Raw genomic sequence first — 21,533 nt, 5'->3', positions numbered from 1 at the left:
TCAAAAGTACCAACTGACATTTATTTCACAACACAAACGATACAAGAGATAAGTGTAAAGATCAACCCTGCTATGTGACATTCATATAAAATCTTTTATCTACAACCGCTTGATTTAAAATTTCAGTTTGTTTATAAATTATGACAACAAATGTAAATTGAACCAGAGAACGAACATAACGTGCCTGTGTCTATTTTGACAGAAATTGTCTAAAGTTAAAAAAAAAAACCTTCAAAAAAACCTACTACCCTATAGACTCCTGTCTAACATGTCAGAAATTTCAAATAATTACAATTTTGTTTTACATCAATGTTAGGTTAGACTAAAAAAAGATCAAAACAAAAATGAGTATTGCATTCTTAAACTGTTATTGACTCAGAAACAATAAGTTTTACCATGAGTTTAGGGACAGCCATTCACACTCGGTATGAAAATCATAATCTGGCTGACAGGGAGAGAAAATACTGTATGTGTTATATTTTAGAATAGAATCAAATACATTTACATTGGAACAATATTAGTGGTAAACAAACGGTATGAAACATGAGTATCAAGAGAACTGCAAACGGATGCATAATATGCCCGTCTGATGCTATCCAATGATTTTGTTTGATCGAAATTTGAAGTACTTTCGGGCTTAGTAATAATTGTCCAAAAAAAGTGAAGTCCAAAATGAGCAAGAAAAACTAAAAAAAAAAAAAAAAGAAAAGAAGAATATAAACCATTGCCATAAATTAAATCCATATTGCCTCAAACACTTAAAGAAATTTCAGAAAATATTAATCCTTTTCCCAAATAAAATTCAAATTATTGTTATTTGACCCCTCACATTAACACATGATCTGATTAAACAGTAGACCACTGTAGAAACTTGAACCCAAACTTAGACTGGACGGATTGATTGAGACGCTATACCATAATACGACCGTTGGATTTCGATGGGCATAAAAAATAATTAATAATACATGTAAAACAGAATGTAGTAACACGACATTCAACTGGAATCATCAAGTCTAAAAAACAATAACAAAACATTCCTTAATTCAAAATTAAAAAAAAAACAGAAATAAAATGTAAAAAAATATCAACAAAGTCAGCATTCCATTAATAGGAAATAGATTGGTAACTCTATAGAGATGCCAATCAACCAGTCACTCACAGGCGGCCTCTTATTGTCGTGTGTTTGTCTCGGAGGAATAGTGTGAACAAAATATTTCTGAAAATTGACAGATTGTGAATAAACAACGTGATACGTTGAGCTGGAGTAAAGGTAGACAATGTAAATACTACAGTGATATCTGGTGAATAGTGTATTAGTGGTGATCTGTAATACTGATTATAATTGATAGCAGCCGTGTTGTTTTGGAGGAGAATACAAGTACAGAGTCAAAGAATGTCATGCTGTTATGTCAGATTTATAATCCTTATAAAAAGGAATTTGAAGAATATCAGTAAAACAAAATATAACCATGTGAAACAAGTATTGGAGAGTAATGGGCACAATACTACTGATCATGTGAACATGAGTGAGACAAGGTGGAGATAGAACTGAAAATAAACACTATATGAAAATCTACAGTGAAAGGGGGGGGGGGGGGGGGGGGGGGGGAGAGAGGGGAGGCTTTTTGATAAACCATTCCTCTAGATTTACCTAAAATTCACTTTTCAGTTTGTGACCTGTTGCCTTCTAATGACAACATAACCGACAAACTGTTACCAATTAGATTAGACTTCATAAGTATATATACATACAAGATGAAAAAGAGATTTCTTGTTATGTGTATAGTTTGGTGAGTATATCTGTGAACTAATTAAACAAAATGTTGATTCTGAGGGAAAAGCAACTAAATATCCGTAAACAAAGTAACATGCAGGAAAGTGAGTGACACTTAGGAATATAGAGCCTAGAAATTAATGGGGTCTATACTACAAAGTACCTGTTTTCCACTACGCTGTTAGCAGTAAAACAAAGACATGTTATGAAAACATTAATCTACATTTGATAATTAATTCTACATGGATCATAATGGTACACATGTCTGTAGGACTCGACCCTGTTGTGTTAAACAATACTGCCTCGTCTACATAGGTCACTCACTGAAGGGAACAGCAAAATTACAACTGATATGATCAATTCTTCACGTTTTCTTTTTAACTCATAAAACCTTTTCATTAAAAACTATACTTATTATGAGAAACATTCACATGAATACAGATGTATATGGAAGTTAATAATAAGTTTTTATAATTTTCCAACATTATTATGAAGACTAATAACTTACAACTGAACTCCCAATAAATACACTATTATGACCGTTACTCCCCATAAATACACTATTATGACCGCTACTCCCCAAAAATACACTATTATGACCACTACTCCCCATAAATACACTATTATGACCACTACTCCCCATAAATACACTATTATGACCGTTACTCCCCATAGATACACTATAATGACCACTACTCCCCATAGATACACTATTATGACCACTACTCCCCATAAATACACTATTATGACAGTTACTCCCCATAGATACACTATTATGACCACTACTCCCCATAGATACACTATTATGACCACTACTCCCCATAAATACACTATTATGACAGTTACTCCCCATAAATACACTATAATGACCACTACTCCCCATAAATACACTATTATGACCACTACTCCCCATAAATACACTATTATGACCACTACTCCCCATAAATACACTATTATGACCGTTACTCCCCATAATACACTATTATGACCACTACTCCCCATAAATACACTATTATGACCACTACTCCCCATAAATACACTATTATGACCACTACTCCCCATAAATACACTATTATGACCACTACTCCCCATAAATACACTATTATGACCACTACTCCCCATAAATACACTATTATGACACTACTCCCCATAAATACACTATTATGACCACTACTCCCCATAAATACACTATTATGACCACTACTCCCCATAAATACACTATTATGACCACTACTCCCCATAAATACACTATTATGACCACTACTCCCATAAATACACTATTATGACCACTACTCCCCATAAATACACTATTATGACCACTACTCCCCATAAATACACTATTATGACCACTACTCCCCATAAATACACTATTATGACCACTACTCCCCATAAATACACTATTATGACCACTACTCCCCATAAATACACTATTATGACCACTACTCCCCATAAATACACTATTATGACCGTTACTCCCCATAAATACACTATTATGACCGCTACTCCCCATAAATACACTATTATGACCACTACTCCCCATAAATACACTATTATGACCGTTACTCCCCATAAATACACTATTATGACCGCTACTCCCCATAAATACACTATTATGACCGTTACTCCCCATAAATACACTATTATGACCACTACTCCCCATAAATACACTATTATGACCACTACTCCCCATAAATACACTATTATGACCACTACTCCCCATAAATACACTATTATGACCACTACTCCCCATAAATACACTATTATGACCACTACTCCCCATAAATACACTATTATGACCACTACTCCCCATAAATACACTATTATGACCACTACTCCCCATAAATACACTATTATGACCACTACTCCCATAAATACACTATTATGACCACTACTCCCCATAAATACACTATTATGACCACTACTCCCCATAAATACACTATTATGACCACTACTCCCCATAAATACACTATTATAACCACTACTCCCCATAAATACACTATTATGACCGTTACTCTCCAAAAATACACTATTATGACCACTACTCCCCATAAATACACTATTATGACCGTTACTCCCCATAAATACACTATTATGACCGTTACTCCCCATAAATACACTATTATGACCACTACTCCCCATAAATACACTATTATGACCGCTACTCCCATAAATACACTATTATGACCACTACTCCCCATAAATACACTATTATGACCGTTACTCCCCATAAATACACTATTATGACCACTACTCCCCATAAATACACTATTATGACCACTACTCCCCATAAATACACTATTATGACCGCTACTCCCCATAAATACACTATTATGACCGCTTCTCCCCATAAATACACTATTATGACCGTTACTCCCCATAAATACACTATTATGACCAATACTCCCCATAAATACATTGTTATGACCCCAGCAGTATTACTGTCTTACATTGTAGGCCTTGCTGAAGTCCACTTCCTCTTGTGCAGCTGATCCCGTCGGTTGGTCATCAATATGGTAGAGTCTACAAACATATCAAACCTGTTATCAATACATTATCAATGAGTACTGTAAACTAGCCTGAGTTTCCTTCTATATGGAGTCGGGCTTCCTCAGTTCTTGTGCTAGTAACTATTGTAAATATGCTGGCATACTGTGATGGTAATAATAAAATTGCTGTACACAGGGCAGTTTTAACATGTCATTTTGGGATGATGATTTTTCGGTATATGTATTCATAATTGGGAATAACGTTGATCATTTAGGTGCAATTTTTAGAAGTTAACTGAATTATTTTGAATTACAATATAAGAAGTCTTGATTGGGAATTGGGTCCTTCCCCAGGTCTAAAAGTCCCCAGAAAAAAAAATGTAATATTGTAACATTAAATACTACAGAAATACAGTCTGATACTTTAAAAAGATGTGAGAATTCTTTAATGGTGTGAAAAATTAATGACACTAGTCATGAAAAAGTGCCCATTTTCGTGTTGTTCCTTATATATATTTCAAGGACAGAAAAAATCAGTACAAGACACCATAAAAATAGATTCAGTAATTAGTCTTATTCTTCATACAATAATTTCTGGGAAAAAATGCTACCTCAAACTTATGATTCATTTAATTAAACATCAAAATATGAATCACTGGAAAATACTTCACAGTAAACACAACTATTGTAATGTACTGTATAAATGAAACATGGTGTAAGATATTATTTTTTTTATTTTTAACTTCCTCTAACGTTAAAACGTTTGCTGACCTTTCTGTTCCTGTTCGTCTTCTACCGGCGACCTCTAGTGTAGAAAGCTTTTTTGGATTTTTAAACTGCCAAGTGTAGATGGCTTCCTTGGATGCTGCGACTATGTGTGTCTTTGTCATGTTAAGGTAGACAGGGTCGATCTCAACATACTTAGAGTCAAGAGGAGTTCCGATAGAGTTACACAGCACCAAGACATACTGTAAATAAAACATTAAATGTACTGTCCAGAGGGGTTCCGATAGAGTTACACAGCATCACGACATACTGTAAATAAGACATTAAATGTACTGTCCAGAGGGGTTCTGATAGAGTTACACAATACATGTACTACAGAAAAAAGATAGTCCACCCCGGTATGCACATTTATGTAATTTGTTTTGGAAAAGTAATTCCAAAAACAGAATTATAACACTTTTTTTTTTCTTAAATCATTTTGGGTATTCAGAAACTGTAGAAAAAAATTCTGTAAATTTGCCTTTTGTCAAATAAACATATTATACAAATTGGTAAGAATTATGTTCAAGAATGAAACCAGTAAAAAGAACGAGATTACAGTTTATTTACCTCTCTGTTATGATAACTTACCTGTCCAACAACCTCGTCAGCCTTCGTTGCTAGGCAACAGTAGTCTCCACATGCAGTGATAGCAATGAGATTCCTCACATACTTCACATATTTCTGTTAAATGTAAAATGGCTTTATAGTTATTACTGTTTACAGTGCATCATCCTCGTAACAATTCGTAGAATCCTTTATTGGCCAGAGGGAATTCACTGTAAGGATGGACAGAGTAGAAAACCATTATCCACCTAACTTTCCCAGTGTGTAATGTGACTGTGTATTTGTTTTCAATATGATTATAAACTATGACAATATCTGCACTGGTTAAAAAAAATGACTTTCCATTAAATTCATTTCTTCTACAGTTTATACACAAGACTTCAGACAAACTATAACTAATGTAACATTATGACATGGACCATTTCTGTTGCAGCGTACCTCTCCATTCTTTGTGTCCCAGAAGATGACGCAATGTTCAATCCGCTCAGGTTTACTGAACGAGTAAACCACCGTGTTGGAACAGTAGCCCCACTGAAAAAAGGAAACATGTTATAAAGTTCAATCAGTGAAACATGTTATATAGTTCAATCAGTGAAACATGTTATATAGTTCAATCAGTGAAACATGTTATATAGTTCAATCAGTGAAACATGTTATATAGTTCAATCAGGGAAACATGTTATATTAGTTCAATCAATGACTTATGTATGTTTAACCTTTTTTTAAGTATCCATGCACAATCATAAAATCAAATGGATTTGACCTAAAAATTAAACCAATTTTGAAATTTCATCTCAGTAGGTGACATCTATAAATACTCATCGTAACTACTAATACAGAGTAGAACTAAATGGATGTTTTTTACGGAGTTTTCCGGGAAATCTAGCTGTCCTCTTCATCACAGTAATTATCTTCAGTGTTTATCAGTATTCATCATATTGAGTAAAATCTGTTTTTAGTTTATATTTAGCCATTGTGAGTAGAAAATTAAAGTAGAGAACTGAGTTGTCTGTCATTTGAGATTACCGAGTACATCTAGTTATATACCAGGTAAGTCGTTGCAGTTGATATTACTGAGTAGGTAAGTTTTAGTTGTTAGATTTGGGATTGCCGAGAAGCTAAAAAACAACAAACAGAGGGATGTTAACCTTGTAGTCAGGTCGGATGTAAACAACAGAGGAATGTTTACCTTGTAGTCAGGTCGGATGTTGGCAAAGTAAATAAAGCTGTCAACTGCCAGAGCGATCCTCAAACTGCCTCCCTCCCAGGAACATGAATACATGGTTTTCCCTGGAACCTTCAGGGTACGTAGATGCTGTAAAAGAATGAATTTAAATAAAACTAACAGAAAACTCCAAGATCTCATAGGATTCGGTAACTATCTCCTTTCAGTGTTTTTTTTTCAGATTTGAAAATTAGAGCTATGCAACTTCTTTAATTAAAACCTTTCTCCAAAAAAGGTACAAAATTACACCACAAAGTACTGCGTAATTATAGGGTCCTTAAAATGATATGATATCAAACTTACCTCACCAAACGGTGAGTAAAACTGTACGACATTAATGTCTTTGTCTTGGCCGACTGTCCTCTGTGATCCAGCCACTGCCATGACAGCACCGGTATGGTTCCAGGCAATCTTGGCGACTGTCATCCCTGTGTCTATCAGGACGGGGCCTACAACATCAATATCTGACTGTCAAGTACTGGTCCAGGGCTCAGAGGGCCGGACTTGATCACCAAACCTGACAACTATTTTACCATCATGGGATTAATACCAGGACAACTGTACACCTTTTAACAACATTTTGTACCTGTTTTGAAGGAACAACCCCCCCCCCCCCCCCCCAAGATGTACATAAGACTGTATTCATTAACCAGTATTATATCAGTTGTTGTTGGTTGTGCTATAGTTACCACACACATTCACATTTTACTTACTTTCATCAGTCTCCGATCGCATGATCTGACAACGTCCAGTGTCAAAGCAGATAGCCAGCGATGGACAGTTAGGCTCAATGTATCCATGGTTACCATTGTACCACTGGAGACCAGCGATGTGGATTGCTCCGTTTACTCCCGACAGACAGTAGATTTGGACCTTAGACTGTAAACAATGGCATACAACATTAGGCTAAACAAAAACTCTGCTAAAATCTGGACACAGTAGATTTAGACCTTTGACTACAAGTAATAAGATGAGGTTACTTCACCATGTGTTTTGTTTATTAAACAAAGAAACAAGTTATGGGTTAGATTAATTCATATTACATTTTATAGAATGAAATGACGGCAGACTTACGATGAAGTTACCGGTGTTGTCGTAAACATGAACTTCCCCATTGGCCATTCCGAACAGGATAAACTTTCCATCTGGCGACCACTACAAATCAACATTAATATAAATAATTGACAGGGTTAGTATTGTATAATATTTGAAAACTTAGAATATTTCATGGATTATAGATTATAGAGACCAGAAAGGCTAATATGACTATTAATTGTAACTTATAAATCACATGCTTAAGTCACTCACGCTAATAAATTTATACATAAAATATCACAATTCAATAACTTTGAAAAAAAAAAGAATAATATATATTTAAATTCATTATGAAATTGATGAATATTAAAACTAGATAATGTTTACATTCAAAGCCACAGATTGTCAATCATTCTAACAACTTGTAATAAATTCTCATTATATCTACCTCAACATGGTTAAGCTCCTGGCCCCTCAGTTCCTTGCCCCAAATCCTGTTACCATCAACAGATCCAACAATCACAGCCCCTAAAATAAAATTTACACAAATCCTGTTACCATCAACAGATCCAACAATCACAGCCCCTAAAATCAAATTTACACAAATCCTGTTACCATCAACAGATCCAACAATCACAGCCCCTAAAATCAAATTTACACAAATCCTGTTACCATCAACAGATCCAACAATCACAGCCCCTAAAATCAAATTTACACAAATCCTGTTACCATCAACAGATCCAACAATCACAGCACCTAAAATCAAATTTACACAAATCCTGTTACCATCAACAGATCCAACAATCACAGCACCTAAAATAAAATTTACATAAATCATGTTACCATCAACAGATCCAACAATCACAGCCCCTAAAATAAAATTTACACAAATATTTCCTTAAAAACTTCTTTTGCTTTCATTTTGCTAAAAACCTGATTATCTATTAAAGGTCAATTACAGTTTATCAAAATAAGGTTTTCTTATGACGTGTGTAATGTGTATCTGGAATACATCTTTTTCTTTATCTAACAATCAACCAATATTTGTTATTATTTTATGAATATTCTACATTATCAATATTATTTTTACTCAGCTAACTGGACCTTCTACCTACATTTTGATGTGATCAAAAGGAGCATTTTTAATGACTACACTGGAACATAATCCTAAACAGCGAGTGGAATGAATTTTATTAAAATATTCAAGGATACCTTGATCAGATGTTTAGATTGTCTTGATTATTCATCAAATTAAACAGACTGCTGTCTATTACAAACTTCTGTGTTTTCATTAGTTAGTTACAGGTTTACCACCTACATGACTCTGTATAATACAACAAAGTTTATCATTTGATACAGGTTTACCACCTACATGACTCTGTTTGATACACCAAAGTTTATCATTTGATATAGGTTTACCACCTACATGACTGTCTAATACAAAAAAGTTTATCATTTGATACAGGTTTACCACCTATATGACCCTGTCTAATGCCTGTTTTGTCTCTCATTGACAGTGTTAACTGTCTAGGTCCGGTGAAGTAGTATTGACACCGACTTACCGTCTTGGTAGACAATACAGATTTTCTGTCCATCAGCATTCCAACCCATACTTCTCACTACAGACTTGTTTCTGTTGTTGATCATCTCCTCGTACCAAGAGCCTGTGTTGAAATTAACAGGATACAGATATAAAAGGTGCAAAGAGCCTGTGTTTAAAGTACGTAGCTGAATAGATGTAATAGTTCCTGTGTTAGTGTTAAATGACAAATAAATAGTGTCAACTTTTTGTTTTTCTATCTCTGCAACCTGATACCTTTGAAGAGCTAAACCAAATGTCAATATTTCTTTGTAACATATCTTATAACTTAAGGCATGGAATTTCAGCAAAATACCAAATTAAAAATCGCCCTAGAGTGATCATCATTTTTAATGATCACCTACCTTTATACAACATCCAGACAATGATGAGGCCGTACTGGTCACTCGTGGTCAGTTTCTGGTAGTGTTCATTCCAAGTGACCACCTGTACTGCACCTGTTAAAAGAAATGAAAAAGAGCAATGTCACAGGAAATCTTTATTGTTTTTGGCAATTTGTACATGTATGTATTCAACTCCGAGACATTTGAAATGTTGGAAGATAAATAATTATTATAGATATGGAAAGATTTTCATATTCAAGTTAAATATGGGGGATGGCAAACACTTTCAGAAAAATGGGTATCTTGACTGTTAAAGTAGATCTATGCTTAAAATTACCAAAAATGTAAAAAAGTGCTTGACATAAAGTTGAAACTGATTACTTGCTGTATGATTTATACAAAGAGTATAACAATCTTAGCTGCCTGAAGATTAAAAAAACACATCATTTGTTTAGATCTTCAGAACCAATCTATATTAAATGAAGACGTATAACTAAAAAGACAGGGACTATATACAGATGTACTTACCACTATGCCCCTCCAGTGTCTGGTTCATGGACAGGTTACTTGGGGCTGCAAGACCCTTCACCTTCACATCTTTTCCTGCAACCAAAATTTACACAATTATTGATGAAATCCTTTTGATTTTGTTCTTGAATCAGAATTAATGAAAAAGAGACATGCATATTTAAGCCAGTTTATCATATCAAACTGAGAAATTTAACTGAGTTTTATATCATTGGTGTATTTTTAAACAAGAGCTATAAATCTGATATGAAAAAAGTGAAGATTATATTTATTACAAGCCTCATTCACAAAAAAGTATATACCGATATCATATAATACTCTTCATACTCTCCACTTATACAGATCAAATGGTAATAAATTCAATCCTAATGCCAGGAAGGTATCTCATAAACTATTATTGCACTATCCTGTACCTGTTTGTATTTCCAATTTGAGAACTTTGAGGAGCCCCTCCTCTCCTCCACATGCAATGTATCCCTGGTCCCTGTTCCATGATACACACCGAAGTTTGGTGTTATTGGGGATGGCAATCTGTAAACGCAATAACAACAAGATTAGAAAAAAAGAATATCTTTATTGAATATACCATGACAATATTAAAACTATGGATATCTTCCACAGTATTAAATTGAGTGATGACAACATATCTATCTCACTGTCTGATCCTGTGAAGCATTGAAAGCACATGTTTATATGAAACATCATTGCGTAGCGGAACTGGACCGGGTCGATCATTGGCGACCAGGTAGCTCAATCGGTAGAGCATCTGGCTAGTGTTCAGAGGTCCCGAGTTCGAACCCCGGTCTGGCCGTGCATTTTTCCACTCCTACTACATTTGCTGCCTGTGACCAAACCTTGTTTCAAGTGAGGTGAATACTTGACAAGGGGATACCCTAACCTGGGTTGTGAGGTCTTCGGGTCGAAGACTTCAAAAAAGGGAGGGAAGAGTGTAGCGGAGCTGGACCGGGTCGATCATCGGCGACCAGGTAGCTCAATCGGTTGAGCATTCGGCTAGTGTTCGGAGGTCCGAGGTTCAAACCCTGGTCTGGCCGTGCATTTTTCCACTCCTACTACAATTGCAAGGCTTGTTTAACTCTTTTCTATCAGCGAGTTAAATAGCCTCTGCGCGTTTGGATATTGAAGGTTGCATGGTGTCATTTTACCAAATGTTAACCAAGTCCCCCAATATAGTTAAAATACTCTAAGCACTCAATAGGTAGAATTATACCTAGGACCAGTTGGTTAATGAGGACCAACTACTTTGTCGCTTTAAAGATGTACTGTAGCATTTCATGGGTATACACCGCATAATTGTCAATAACTTATACAGTTGTGGGTTTTTTGTTGTGATCGAAAATAAGATCACAAGATCCATTTCGTAGTTCTTAAGCGAACACCTCTGTTCCAAACGTTTCAAACACAATATACGAAAACGGTAACAAAATCAGGCCCCTGTGAACATAAAACTAGGATATATAATAATGATAAAAATAACACCAGTAAACATTAAATACAGGGAGGCCTACAGTTGATATATAGATTTTTAACCCATCATTAATCGTCTTTAAAAGACAACAACTTCAAATCTGAAAAAGAATAGTACATTAAGTAACATTATTATGTAGGCCTACTTAATAAACAATGCCATCAAATAAGTTTAGGAAAGTGTCTTCAGTGTAACAAGTGCTTCATTGGCAACCAGGCGTAACAAGCCATTGCTTTGATTGACTGTGGTATTTGCGGGATTCATTTGTCAATATACACAACTCATACCTTTTTACTTAGGTACACAAACATTGTTAAAACTTTTCCTTCTGCTGTTTTAACATGTGTTTATAAAAAGTCTCAGAACAGTGTCGGCAAACTTCACATCGCCGCCATCGCTGGAATGTCGAATCTCGCGAGAACAAGCGTTAACTCGGTCTACGGTACCACGTGATCGTTCTTTTCTCACCAGTCGTCCGAGCGGAGAAGGTGGGGGAAATATTGCTCATGGTTTATTGGCACTAAAACATATATTACGATAAAATACCAATCGATATTGTATTTGTTTTGAATTAAAAAGATTATGTAATCAATATTATGTCTTAATTTCAGGATATTTCTCGCCCAAAACTTCAAAATGCCTCCAACGAAAAAAAGCGTAAGTGTCATACGGGAGCCACGTGGTGTGCTCATGGCTGGGAGGGATACAAGCAAATGAAGGGCAGATCTTGAAACAGAAAAACGGCATTAACTTTTGTTAACGTGCGAAATAACAAATTGAGTACTTTTTATGAAAAAAATATAATTTAAGTACATTTACTAGACGTCTTTGGGCTTGCGCCAGCATGTGCTCATGCCATAGCTATTGGGTTGAAAAGAGGTAGATTCGAGCTGAAATTATTTTGGCTCGAATTTTAGAATAGATAATCCCATTGCACTTGTTAGCCTAGTTCAAAACTCGTGCATAGGAGAAACCCTGTATTCTGAATACTTTTGATAAAACTGCAATATGAAAGAAAAATACAAAAACTTGCATTAGTGCTCTTAAAATGAGATTTTCTTTTATGAAATGGTTTAATTACTTTTTCCTAAAAGTGTGTTGAATTGTGTGCTTGCAGAAGAAGAGTATCGAGAACATCAACTCTCGATTGGCTCTTGTTATGAAGAGTGGAAAATATGTCCTTGGCTACAAACAAACGCTGAAGACACTCCGACAGGGCAAGGCAAAGCTGGTCATCATCGCCAACAACACCCCACCCCTGAGGTAAATTGAATTTCTAATTGCAATAAAAAAAGGCTTAATTTGTCGGAGGTAAGAAAATAAATAGCACTTGGTAAAAGTGCATGATAAAGATAAATATAATGTATTTTTTAAAAACATCTGAAGAGTTTGTTTTAAAGCGTTTAACTTGTGACAAAGTTTTATACTCTTATACATGTATATTAAATTAATGTCTTAATGTTGTGATCGTATGGTTTGCTTGATCTGTGATTTCGGAGTCTGAATAAATCGGGCAAAGATGAAGTCATCCACCTGTTACACTTGGTTTGCTTTCTGCTTACAAAGTGGACTACGGAATGCTGAGGTTTGAACTATGACCTCATGATCATCTAAGATCATTCTGGACAGGTGACATAGAGCACATGAATTGATGGTAGGCAAGGTAACGTGGTCATGTTAATTTGTACTTGGTGTTGAGGTTCATAGTTTGTACTAAACATGTCTCAAGTTTTGACACACATGGCCATTTTGGAAACCAACTAAATTGCGGTGTGTACTCAGGAAAGATTTATCTGAAAAAAAATGGCTAGATCATGGGATATCGTCCTTTGATCCTGAAACTGGGGATTGGTGAGACCAGAATGTTTAGAAGAGTGCAAATATTTATATTTCTTGTAAAATCATCAGCATTGGTGAATTATAAAACTAAAAATTAAAACTTTTACATGATCTTGAATTTGAAAGCAAAAGATCTAAAAGTGTTGTGCCCTATAGATTTTTGAAGTAAATATTTTTTGTTGGCAGGAAGAGCGAGATTGAATACTATGCTATGTTGGCAAAGACTGGCGTGCACCACTACTCCGGCAACAACATCGAGTTGGGAACTGCCTGTGGTAAATACTTCCGAGTCTGCACACTCAGCATCACTGACCCAGGTATGATGAATTCTGTAAATCCCAACCATCAGTTCTGGCTTCTTTAAGGCTTATCCTTTAAAATATGTACCGGACAGGAGGAATCGAGGCTTGTCGATCTGGAACAACAGTAGAAGGGAATTTAACTAGTACCATATAGTAGGACACATGTTGTCCCTCACCAGATTCTGAATTAAATTATAAAGTCCTTTGGTGCATATTTTACTGGAATAGCGCTAAAGCCCTATTGTTCTTGTGATGTAAGGAAATTTTATTTAGAATAAAATCAATGAGAAAACTAGTTCTTATATCATGATGTGAAAACTGATGTTTGTACAGACTTATTATAACCACAAGATTCAGGCAGTGTCCTGGCTTTGTAGCCAAGGGAACACGTTCATCCTGTGGGAGAGAATTGTCTCCCTTGATCTACACAAACTGTTTCATCAGTGCGACTGATCATAAGAGATACATTCCAACATGCCTTATGGAATGATGTATACCGTATTCTATAAATTTTTTATTGACCAGGTATGATAGCCTAACTGTCTAAAAGCAATTAATTAATTTATTTATGAAGTCCTTTGGTGTATATTCAGGGGTTTAAAAAAATTTCAAGCCACTTGGCTGAATGCAATTTCTACTTGCCCCAGTGTATGTTGCATTAAAACATAAAAAGTCCATATCAAAAAAATTATATAACAATTTGATCTATCAACATGGAAAATAAAAGATAATTAAACTGCTAATTGTTTATTTTAATATCTTTTAGCATTACTTCTGTCATTCTGATAAATTCCTAATCACAAAGAATTCAGGAAATCGAACATAAAAATAATTTTAGAGATAGAAAAATCTTACTTGTCCTGGGCAAGTGTATAAACATGTTTGGCTTGCTCGAACTCAATTTTGGTTGCCTGGGACATCGGGCAAGTGGATTTTTACACCCCTGATGTTTTACTGGAATAGTCCTAAAGCTCAATTTACTATGACTTTATTGTTCTTATGATTTAAATAATTTAGCTTAGAATAAAATCAATAAGAAAACTATTTCTTGTATCCTGATGTGAAAACTGATGTTTGTACAGACTAATTATAACCACAAGATTCAGGCAGTGTCCTGGCTTTGTAGCCAAGGGAACACGTTCATCCTGTGGGAGAGAATTGTCTCCCTTGATCTACCCAAACTGTTTCATCAGTGCGACTGATCATAAAAGATACATTCCAACATGCCTTGTTATGAAATGTATATTCTATAATTTTTATCGGCCAGGTATGACAGCTTAACTGTCTAAAAGCAATGAATTCATTTATTTATAAAGTCCTTTGGTGTATATTCAGGGGTGTAAAAAAAAATTCAAGCCACTTGGCTGAATGCACTTTCTACTTGCCCCAGTGTACGTTTCATTCTAACATAAAAAAAGTCCATATAAAAATTATATAAAAATTTGATCTATCAACAAAAATTAAAGATAATTTAACTGCTAATTGTTTATTTTAAAATCTTTTAGCATACTTCTACACTACTGTCATTCAGATAAATTCCTAATCACAAAGAATTCAGGAAATCGAACATAAAAATAATTTTAGAGATAGAAAAATCTTACTTGTCCTGGGCAAGTGTACAAACATTTTTGGCTTGCTCGAACTCAATTTTGGTTGCCTTGGACATCGGGCAAGTGGATTTTTACACCCCTGATGTTTTACTGGAATAGTCCTAAAGCTCAATTTACTATGACTTTATTGTTCTTATGATTTAAATAATTTAGCTTAGAATAAAATCAATAAGAAAACTAGTTCTTGTATCCTGATGTGAAAACTGATGTTTGTACAGACTTATAATAACCACAAGATTCAGGCAGTGTCCTGGCTTTGTAGCCAAGGGAACACGTTCATCCTGTGGGAGAGAATTGTCTCCCTTGATCTACCCAAACTGTTTCAGCAGTACGACTGATCATAAGAGATACATTCTAACATGCCTTGTTATGAAATGATGTATATTCTAAAAAAAAAAATTATCAGCCGTGTGGCCAGGTATGACACTTAATTGTCTAAAAGCAATGAATTCACCGGCAAACATTTAAGACAATCTGAAACAAAATCTGTTATAAAATTGTTTGAAATGTTTCATTGTCATTATTTTATCTTATTTTCTGTTTTGTATCTTATAGTATTGTCAAGGTTTTGGCTTCAGGAATGTGGTTGTTTCTCTATTGAACAGCTACAGGGGAAAAGTGTTGCCTCCCTTGATGTTGGTAAACATGCTATCTGTGTTTTAATTGTCTTTATTTTCGTGTTTACAGGTGACTCCGACATTATCCGCAACATGCCATCAGAACAACAGCAGTGAAGATGGACGCTCGATTTTATTGTTACGTTATGTGATGATTAAACTGGGGGTTAAAACAATTGTTCTTTCTTGTCATTAGTTGACCCATTTCCTGTGTAGTTGAAATTTTTATCATGTATTTCCTGATGTGAAAACATAATTAAATTACTTTAGAAACATTTCGAGTGATTGCATGGGGAAAATATGATTATTCACACCATGAGAAATTTTTTCAACCATACAGTGAAGTGAAATGTTCATGTTGATTGCCAGCTTTATTATCTAAGATTTGACGATTTATTAAATAAGACATAAAAGTGACCTATTCTTATCGCCTATTGTCTTGCATCCATAAACAATTTACATTTTCGACTTCGCTAAAACCGCTTAACCAAATTTAATGAAATTTGGCAGAAAGCTTCAGTTAAAGGTCGACCAAAATTTTGAATTATATGGTTCCTCCCCCTCCCTCATGTCAAATTGACTAAAACTTCAAAAATCTTCTCTACTCTCGGATATGGTGGAATCAAATGCTCTTCATGGATGGAAGTGTCTTGTGTTGCTTTACAAAAATTGTGGTTTCGTGACCCTGGTGTCTTGCATTTGCCCCTGGGAAGGGGGTAAAATTTACTTAGTTTATATAGGGAAATCACATTTTTGACTTGTTTGTTGGGACTTTTATTGGAATTCATGGTGACCTGGTTAACATTATCGGCATGAGTTGACAGCTTATTGATATGGACATGTTGGCCCTGACTGAAATATTTCAAAGGTCAGGTGACCGTTAAGGTCCATGGGGTTTTGTCAGAGAAATGTTCTAATACAGAGAAGTAGAAAGGCAGCATCATCCAGGATGTATAAAGGGGTGCCTCTTTATCTTCACCAAATTATACTGGCAATACAAGTTGAAAAAAAGACTCAAGTAAATTGTAAAAATGTTGAGAAATGAATTTATTTGGAGTCTAGTACCAATACAACTGAAACAAAGACTTCTATTGTGCAATTATCGGAAATGGTTAATTACACGAATATGATGGCTTTTGGTTCTTGGATTGCCATAGCTGCAGTATTACTTGATAGGAGTTATCCCCCTTTGAATGCTAATGCATATGTTATTGGATTTTGTCGGCTGCAGAATAGGCTATGACACCTGAATAATTCTTGCAAATTGTAGGTAAAGTTTCTCAACAAATATTTATAGGATCCTCCATTGAAGCATGAATCATTTACAGAGAATTATGACTTTGTAGGTCACCTGAGAAGTGATCTATTGCTATCGCCTTTAGTCCAGTGTCATTCATTCTAAACAATCTACATTTTCGACATCTCGATAATCAAGAGACCCACGGTCATGGTATTTGGCTAGTGTATGCTGGGTTGAAGGTCTACACAGTTTGTTCAAATCAATGACCTTGACCTACTTTCAAGGTAACTAGTCAAAAGTGTTCAAATCTTAGAATGACATCTCGATAACAAGAAACCTAAGCTCATGCTATTGGGCCAGTAGCATGCTTGGATGCAAGCCTATGAAGTTTGTTGAAACGAATTAGCTTGTCCCACTTTCAAGGTCACGGGGGTCAGATATGTCAAAATCTTAAAACATTTTTTTCTCAATAACCAAGAGGCCCAGGCTCATTTTATTGGGCTAGTAGCATCCTAGGATGATGGACAACCAAATGTGTTTAAATGACCTTGATGTAGCACGTTACCTGTTGTATAATAACAAGGTTTACCTGGTTACACGTTACCTGTTGTATGATAACAAGGTTTACCTGGTAACACGTTACCTGTTGTATGATAACAAGGTTTACCTGGTAACACGTTACCTGTTGTATAATAACAAGGTTTACCTGGTAACACGTTACCTGTTGTATAATAACAAGGTTTACCTGGTAACACGTTACCTGTTGTATAATACACTGTAACAAGGTTTACCTGGTAACACGTTAACTGTTGTATAATAACAAGGTTTACCTGGTAACACGTTAACTGTTGTATAATAACAAGGTTTACCTGGTGACACGTTACCTGTTGTATAATAGCAAGGTTTACCTGGTAACACGTTACCTGTTGTATAATAGCAAGGTTTACCTGGTGACACGTTACCTGTTGTATGATACCAAGGTTTACCTGGTAACACGTTACCTGTTGTATAATAACAAGGTTTACCTGGTAACACTTTACCTGTTGTATAATAACAAGGTTTACCTGGTAACACGTTACCTGTTTTAAATAACAAGGTTTACCTGGTAACACGTTACCTGTTGTATGATAACAAGGTTTACCTGGTAACACGTTACCTGTTGTATGATAACAAGGTTTACCTGGTAACACGTTACCTGTTTTAAATAACAAGGTTTACCTGGTAACACGTTACCTGTTGTATAATAACAAGGTTTACCTGGTAACACGTTACCTGTTGTATAATACACTGTAACAAGGTTTACCTGGTAACACGTTAACTGTTGTATAATAACAAGGTTTACCTGGTAACACGTTACCTGTTGTATAATAACAAGGTTTACCTGGTGACACGTTACCTGTTGTATAATAGCAAGGTTTACCTGGTAACACGTTACCTGTTGTATAATAGCAAGGTTTACCTGGTGACACGTTACCTGTTGTATGATACCAAGGTTTACCTGGTAACACGTTACCTGTTGTATAATAACAAGGTTTACCTGGTAACACTTTACCTGTTGTATAATAACAAGGTTTACTTGGTAACACGTTACCTGTTTTAAATAACAAGGTTTACCTGGTAACACGTTACCTGTTGTATGATTACACGGGCTATTTGTTGACACATTAACTGTTGTGTTATATTAATATTTACCTGGCCACGCCGTACCTGTATATGTATAGTTTACACAGGGATGTCTGAAGCCTGTGATTTATGACGTTAAGTCATGACCTACTGGTTATACTGAAGCTGTCACTTATATACAGGATGATGTGCTCCAAGGATTTTGAAAGAAGCCATGTCACGTTGATTTCCCCCGATATGCCAAATCTACTGTAAGATATTTTATCGCTGTATGTTTATAACTTTGAGTCCAGACGACTGTATAATGTGAAGTTATAATGTGGGATTTCTTATAACATTCATAACGTAGGATTTGAGTTTTCTTTTTAAAGATAAATTTTTACTCATAAAGGGGTCAATCAAAGATTTGATATCGTAATCCTCACCACCTACATATCGTTCATCCAAATGAACAGGAAATCCTTCCTTCCTTCCTTCCTTCCTTCCTTCGTCCGTCCGTCCGTTCGTCCATCCACCCACCTTGTAAATAGTTTATGTAAAAAAATCGTGGACTACGGAAGGAACATAGCTAAATTGTTTTGACAGGTAAAACTATCAATTATATAACTGTGTGAACAAATAGATAAATATGTGATGTAAAGGATTTGTAAGTGACATTCATAATGTGACGTCATAATTAAGGGCGATAAGGTGATACGAGACTATAAGAGTTATCTCCCTTCGGATTGGGGAACTTGTTGAAATGCGCATGCCTATTAGTTGCGCAACTTCCTGTCCGAGAGTAAGAGACAATTATTGGTAAGAGTACCCAGGGATTGGTTTGGTTTGTTTTTGTTTAACGTCCTATTAACAGCCAGGGTCATTTAAGGACGTGCCAGGTTTTGGAGGTGGAGGGAAGTCTGAGTACCTGGAGAAAAACCACCGGCCTTGACAGTCAGTACATGGCAACTGCCCCACGTAGGTTTCGAACTCGCAACCCAAAGGTGGAGGGCTAGTGATAAAGTGTCGGGACACCTTAACCATTGGGCTACCCAGGGTCAAGTTATGTTATGCACTTAATGAATCGTGTTAGCTTGAATAAGATAGTTTGAACTTGTTACTGAACCGGTGTCTTTGAATTTGATCACTGTGATGTGAGGGTTGACCAAATACTTGAGATCTTGAACTTGTGAACATGAACTCTTGAAGTTGAACGGATGACCTTGAACCCGTGTCCTTGAACTTTCGTCCTGTTGATGTGAGGACTGACCAGATACTTGTCGACAGTGCGATTTTAGAGAAATAGCCGTGACAATAACATGTCCCATGTAACATGTCACTATAAATGATAATGTATATTTGTTTGTCATCTCACAGATAACATGTCACTATAAAAGATAATATATTTTTGTTTGTCATCTGATAGATAACATGTCACTATAAAAGATACTGTATTTTTGTTTGTCATCTCACAGATAACATGTCACTGAAAGATAATGTATTTTGTTTGTCATCTTAAAGATAACATGTCACTATAAAAGATAATGTATTTTTGTTTGTCCTCTGATAGATAACATGTCACTATAAAAGATAATGTATTTTTGTTTGTCATCTCATAGATGACATGTCACTATAAAAGATAATTTATTTTTTGTTGGTCATCTCACAGATAACATGTCACTATAAAAGATAATGTATTTTTGTTTGTCCTCTCATAGATAACATGTCACTATAAAAGATAATGTATTTTTGTTTGTCCTCTGATAGATAACATGTCACTATAAAAGATAATGTATTTTTGTTTGTCCTCTGATAGATAACATGTCACTATAAAAGATAATGTATTTTTGTTTGTCCTCTGATAGATAACATGTCACTATAAAAGATAATGTATTTTTGTTTGTCCTCTGATAGATGACATGTCACTATAAAAGATAATGTATTTTTGTTCGTCATCTCACAGATAACATGTCACTTAAAGATTATGTATTTTTGTTTGTCATCTCAAAGATAACATGTCACTATAAAAGATAATGTATTTTTGTTTGTCCTCTGATATATAACATGTCACTATAAAAGATAATGTATTTTTGTTTGTCCTCTGATATATAACATGTCACTATAAAAGATAATGTATTTTTGTTTGTCCTCTGATAGATAACATGTCACTATAAAAGATAATGTATTTTTGTTTGTCCTCTGATATATAACATGTCACTATAAAAGATAATGTATTTTTGTTTCTCCTCTGATAGATAACATGTCACTATAAAAGATAATGTATTTTTGTTTGTCATCTCATAGATAACATGTCACTATAAAAGATAATGTATTTTTGTTTGTCATCTCATAGATAACATGTCACTATAAAAGATAATGTATTTTTGTTTGTCATCTCATAGATAACATGTCACTATAAAAGATAATGTATTTTTGTTTGTCATCTCACAGATAACATGTCACTATAAAAGATAATGTATTTTTGTTTGTCATCTCATAGATAACATGTCACTATAAAAGATAATGTATTTTTG

General features: G+C 35.0%; 2 protein-coding genes across 4 annotated transcripts in view; one reads left to right on the top strand and one right to left on the bottom strand.

The window, feature by feature from the left end:
* Positions 1-12,197, bottom strand: part of LOC117316187 (WD repeat-containing protein 35-like) — a 29,183-nt gene extending 16,986 nt beyond the window's left edge. The window contains exons 1-15 of one of the 3 annotated variants that reach the window (XM_033870701.1): positions 12,077-12,197; positions 10,717-10,834; positions 10,304-10,378; positions 9,797-9,889; positions 9,415-9,516; positions 8,301-8,380; positions 7,892-7,972; positions 7,531-7,696; positions 7,121-7,266; positions 6,782-6,907; positions 6,031-6,123; positions 5,617-5,709; positions 5,032-5,228; positions 4,222-4,294; positions 1,938-1,952 (exon numbers count right to left, since the gene is read on the bottom strand). In XM_033870701.1, the coding sequence (XP_033726592.1) occupies positions 1,938-1,952; positions 4,222-4,294; positions 5,032-5,228; positions 5,617-5,709; positions 6,031-6,123; positions 6,782-6,907; positions 7,121-7,266; positions 7,531-7,696; positions 7,892-7,972; positions 8,301-8,380; positions 9,415-9,516; positions 9,797-9,889; positions 10,304-10,378; positions 10,717-10,834; positions 12,077-12,100 (1,482 nt within the window). In that variant the 5' untranslated portion in view covers positions 12,101-12,197. Of the gene's footprint in view, positions 1-1,159; positions 1,217-1,937; positions 1,953-4,221; positions 4,295-5,031; positions 5,229-5,616; positions 5,710-6,030; positions 6,124-6,781; positions 6,908-7,120; positions 7,267-7,530; positions 7,697-7,891; positions 7,973-8,300; positions 8,381-9,414; positions 9,517-9,796; positions 9,890-10,303; positions 10,379-10,716; positions 10,835-12,076 lie in introns of all 3 variants that reach the window. The other 2 variants (XM_033870700.1, XM_033870702.1) reach the window with 2 other exon arrangements.
* A 5-nt stretch (positions 12,198-12,202) lies between these two features.
* LOC117316188 (60S ribosomal protein L30) lies at positions 12,203-16,333 on the top strand. Its single transcript, XM_033870704.1, has 5 exons — positions 12,203-12,277; positions 12,401-12,446; positions 12,907-13,052; positions 13,815-13,945; positions 16,228-16,333. The coding sequence occupies exons 2-5, from the start codon at positions 12,426-12,428 to the stop codon at positions 16,272-16,274; spliced, it is 345 nt and encodes a 114-aa protein (XP_033726595.1). The 5' UTR covers positions 12,203-12,277; positions 12,401-12,425; the 3' UTR covers positions 16,275-16,333.
* The last annotated feature ends 5,200 nt before the right edge of the window (positions 16,334-21,533 follow it).

This window comes from Pecten maximus, chromosome 18, assembly GCF_902652985.1.
Source record: "Pecten maximus chromosome 18, xPecMax1.1, whole genome shotgun sequence".
Lineage (NCBI taxonomy): Eukaryota > Metazoa > Mollusca > Bivalvia > Pectinida > Pectinidae > Pecten > Pecten maximus.
Note: the sequence above shows the minus strand (reverse complement) of the source record. Positions and strands in the feature narration are given on the sequence as shown.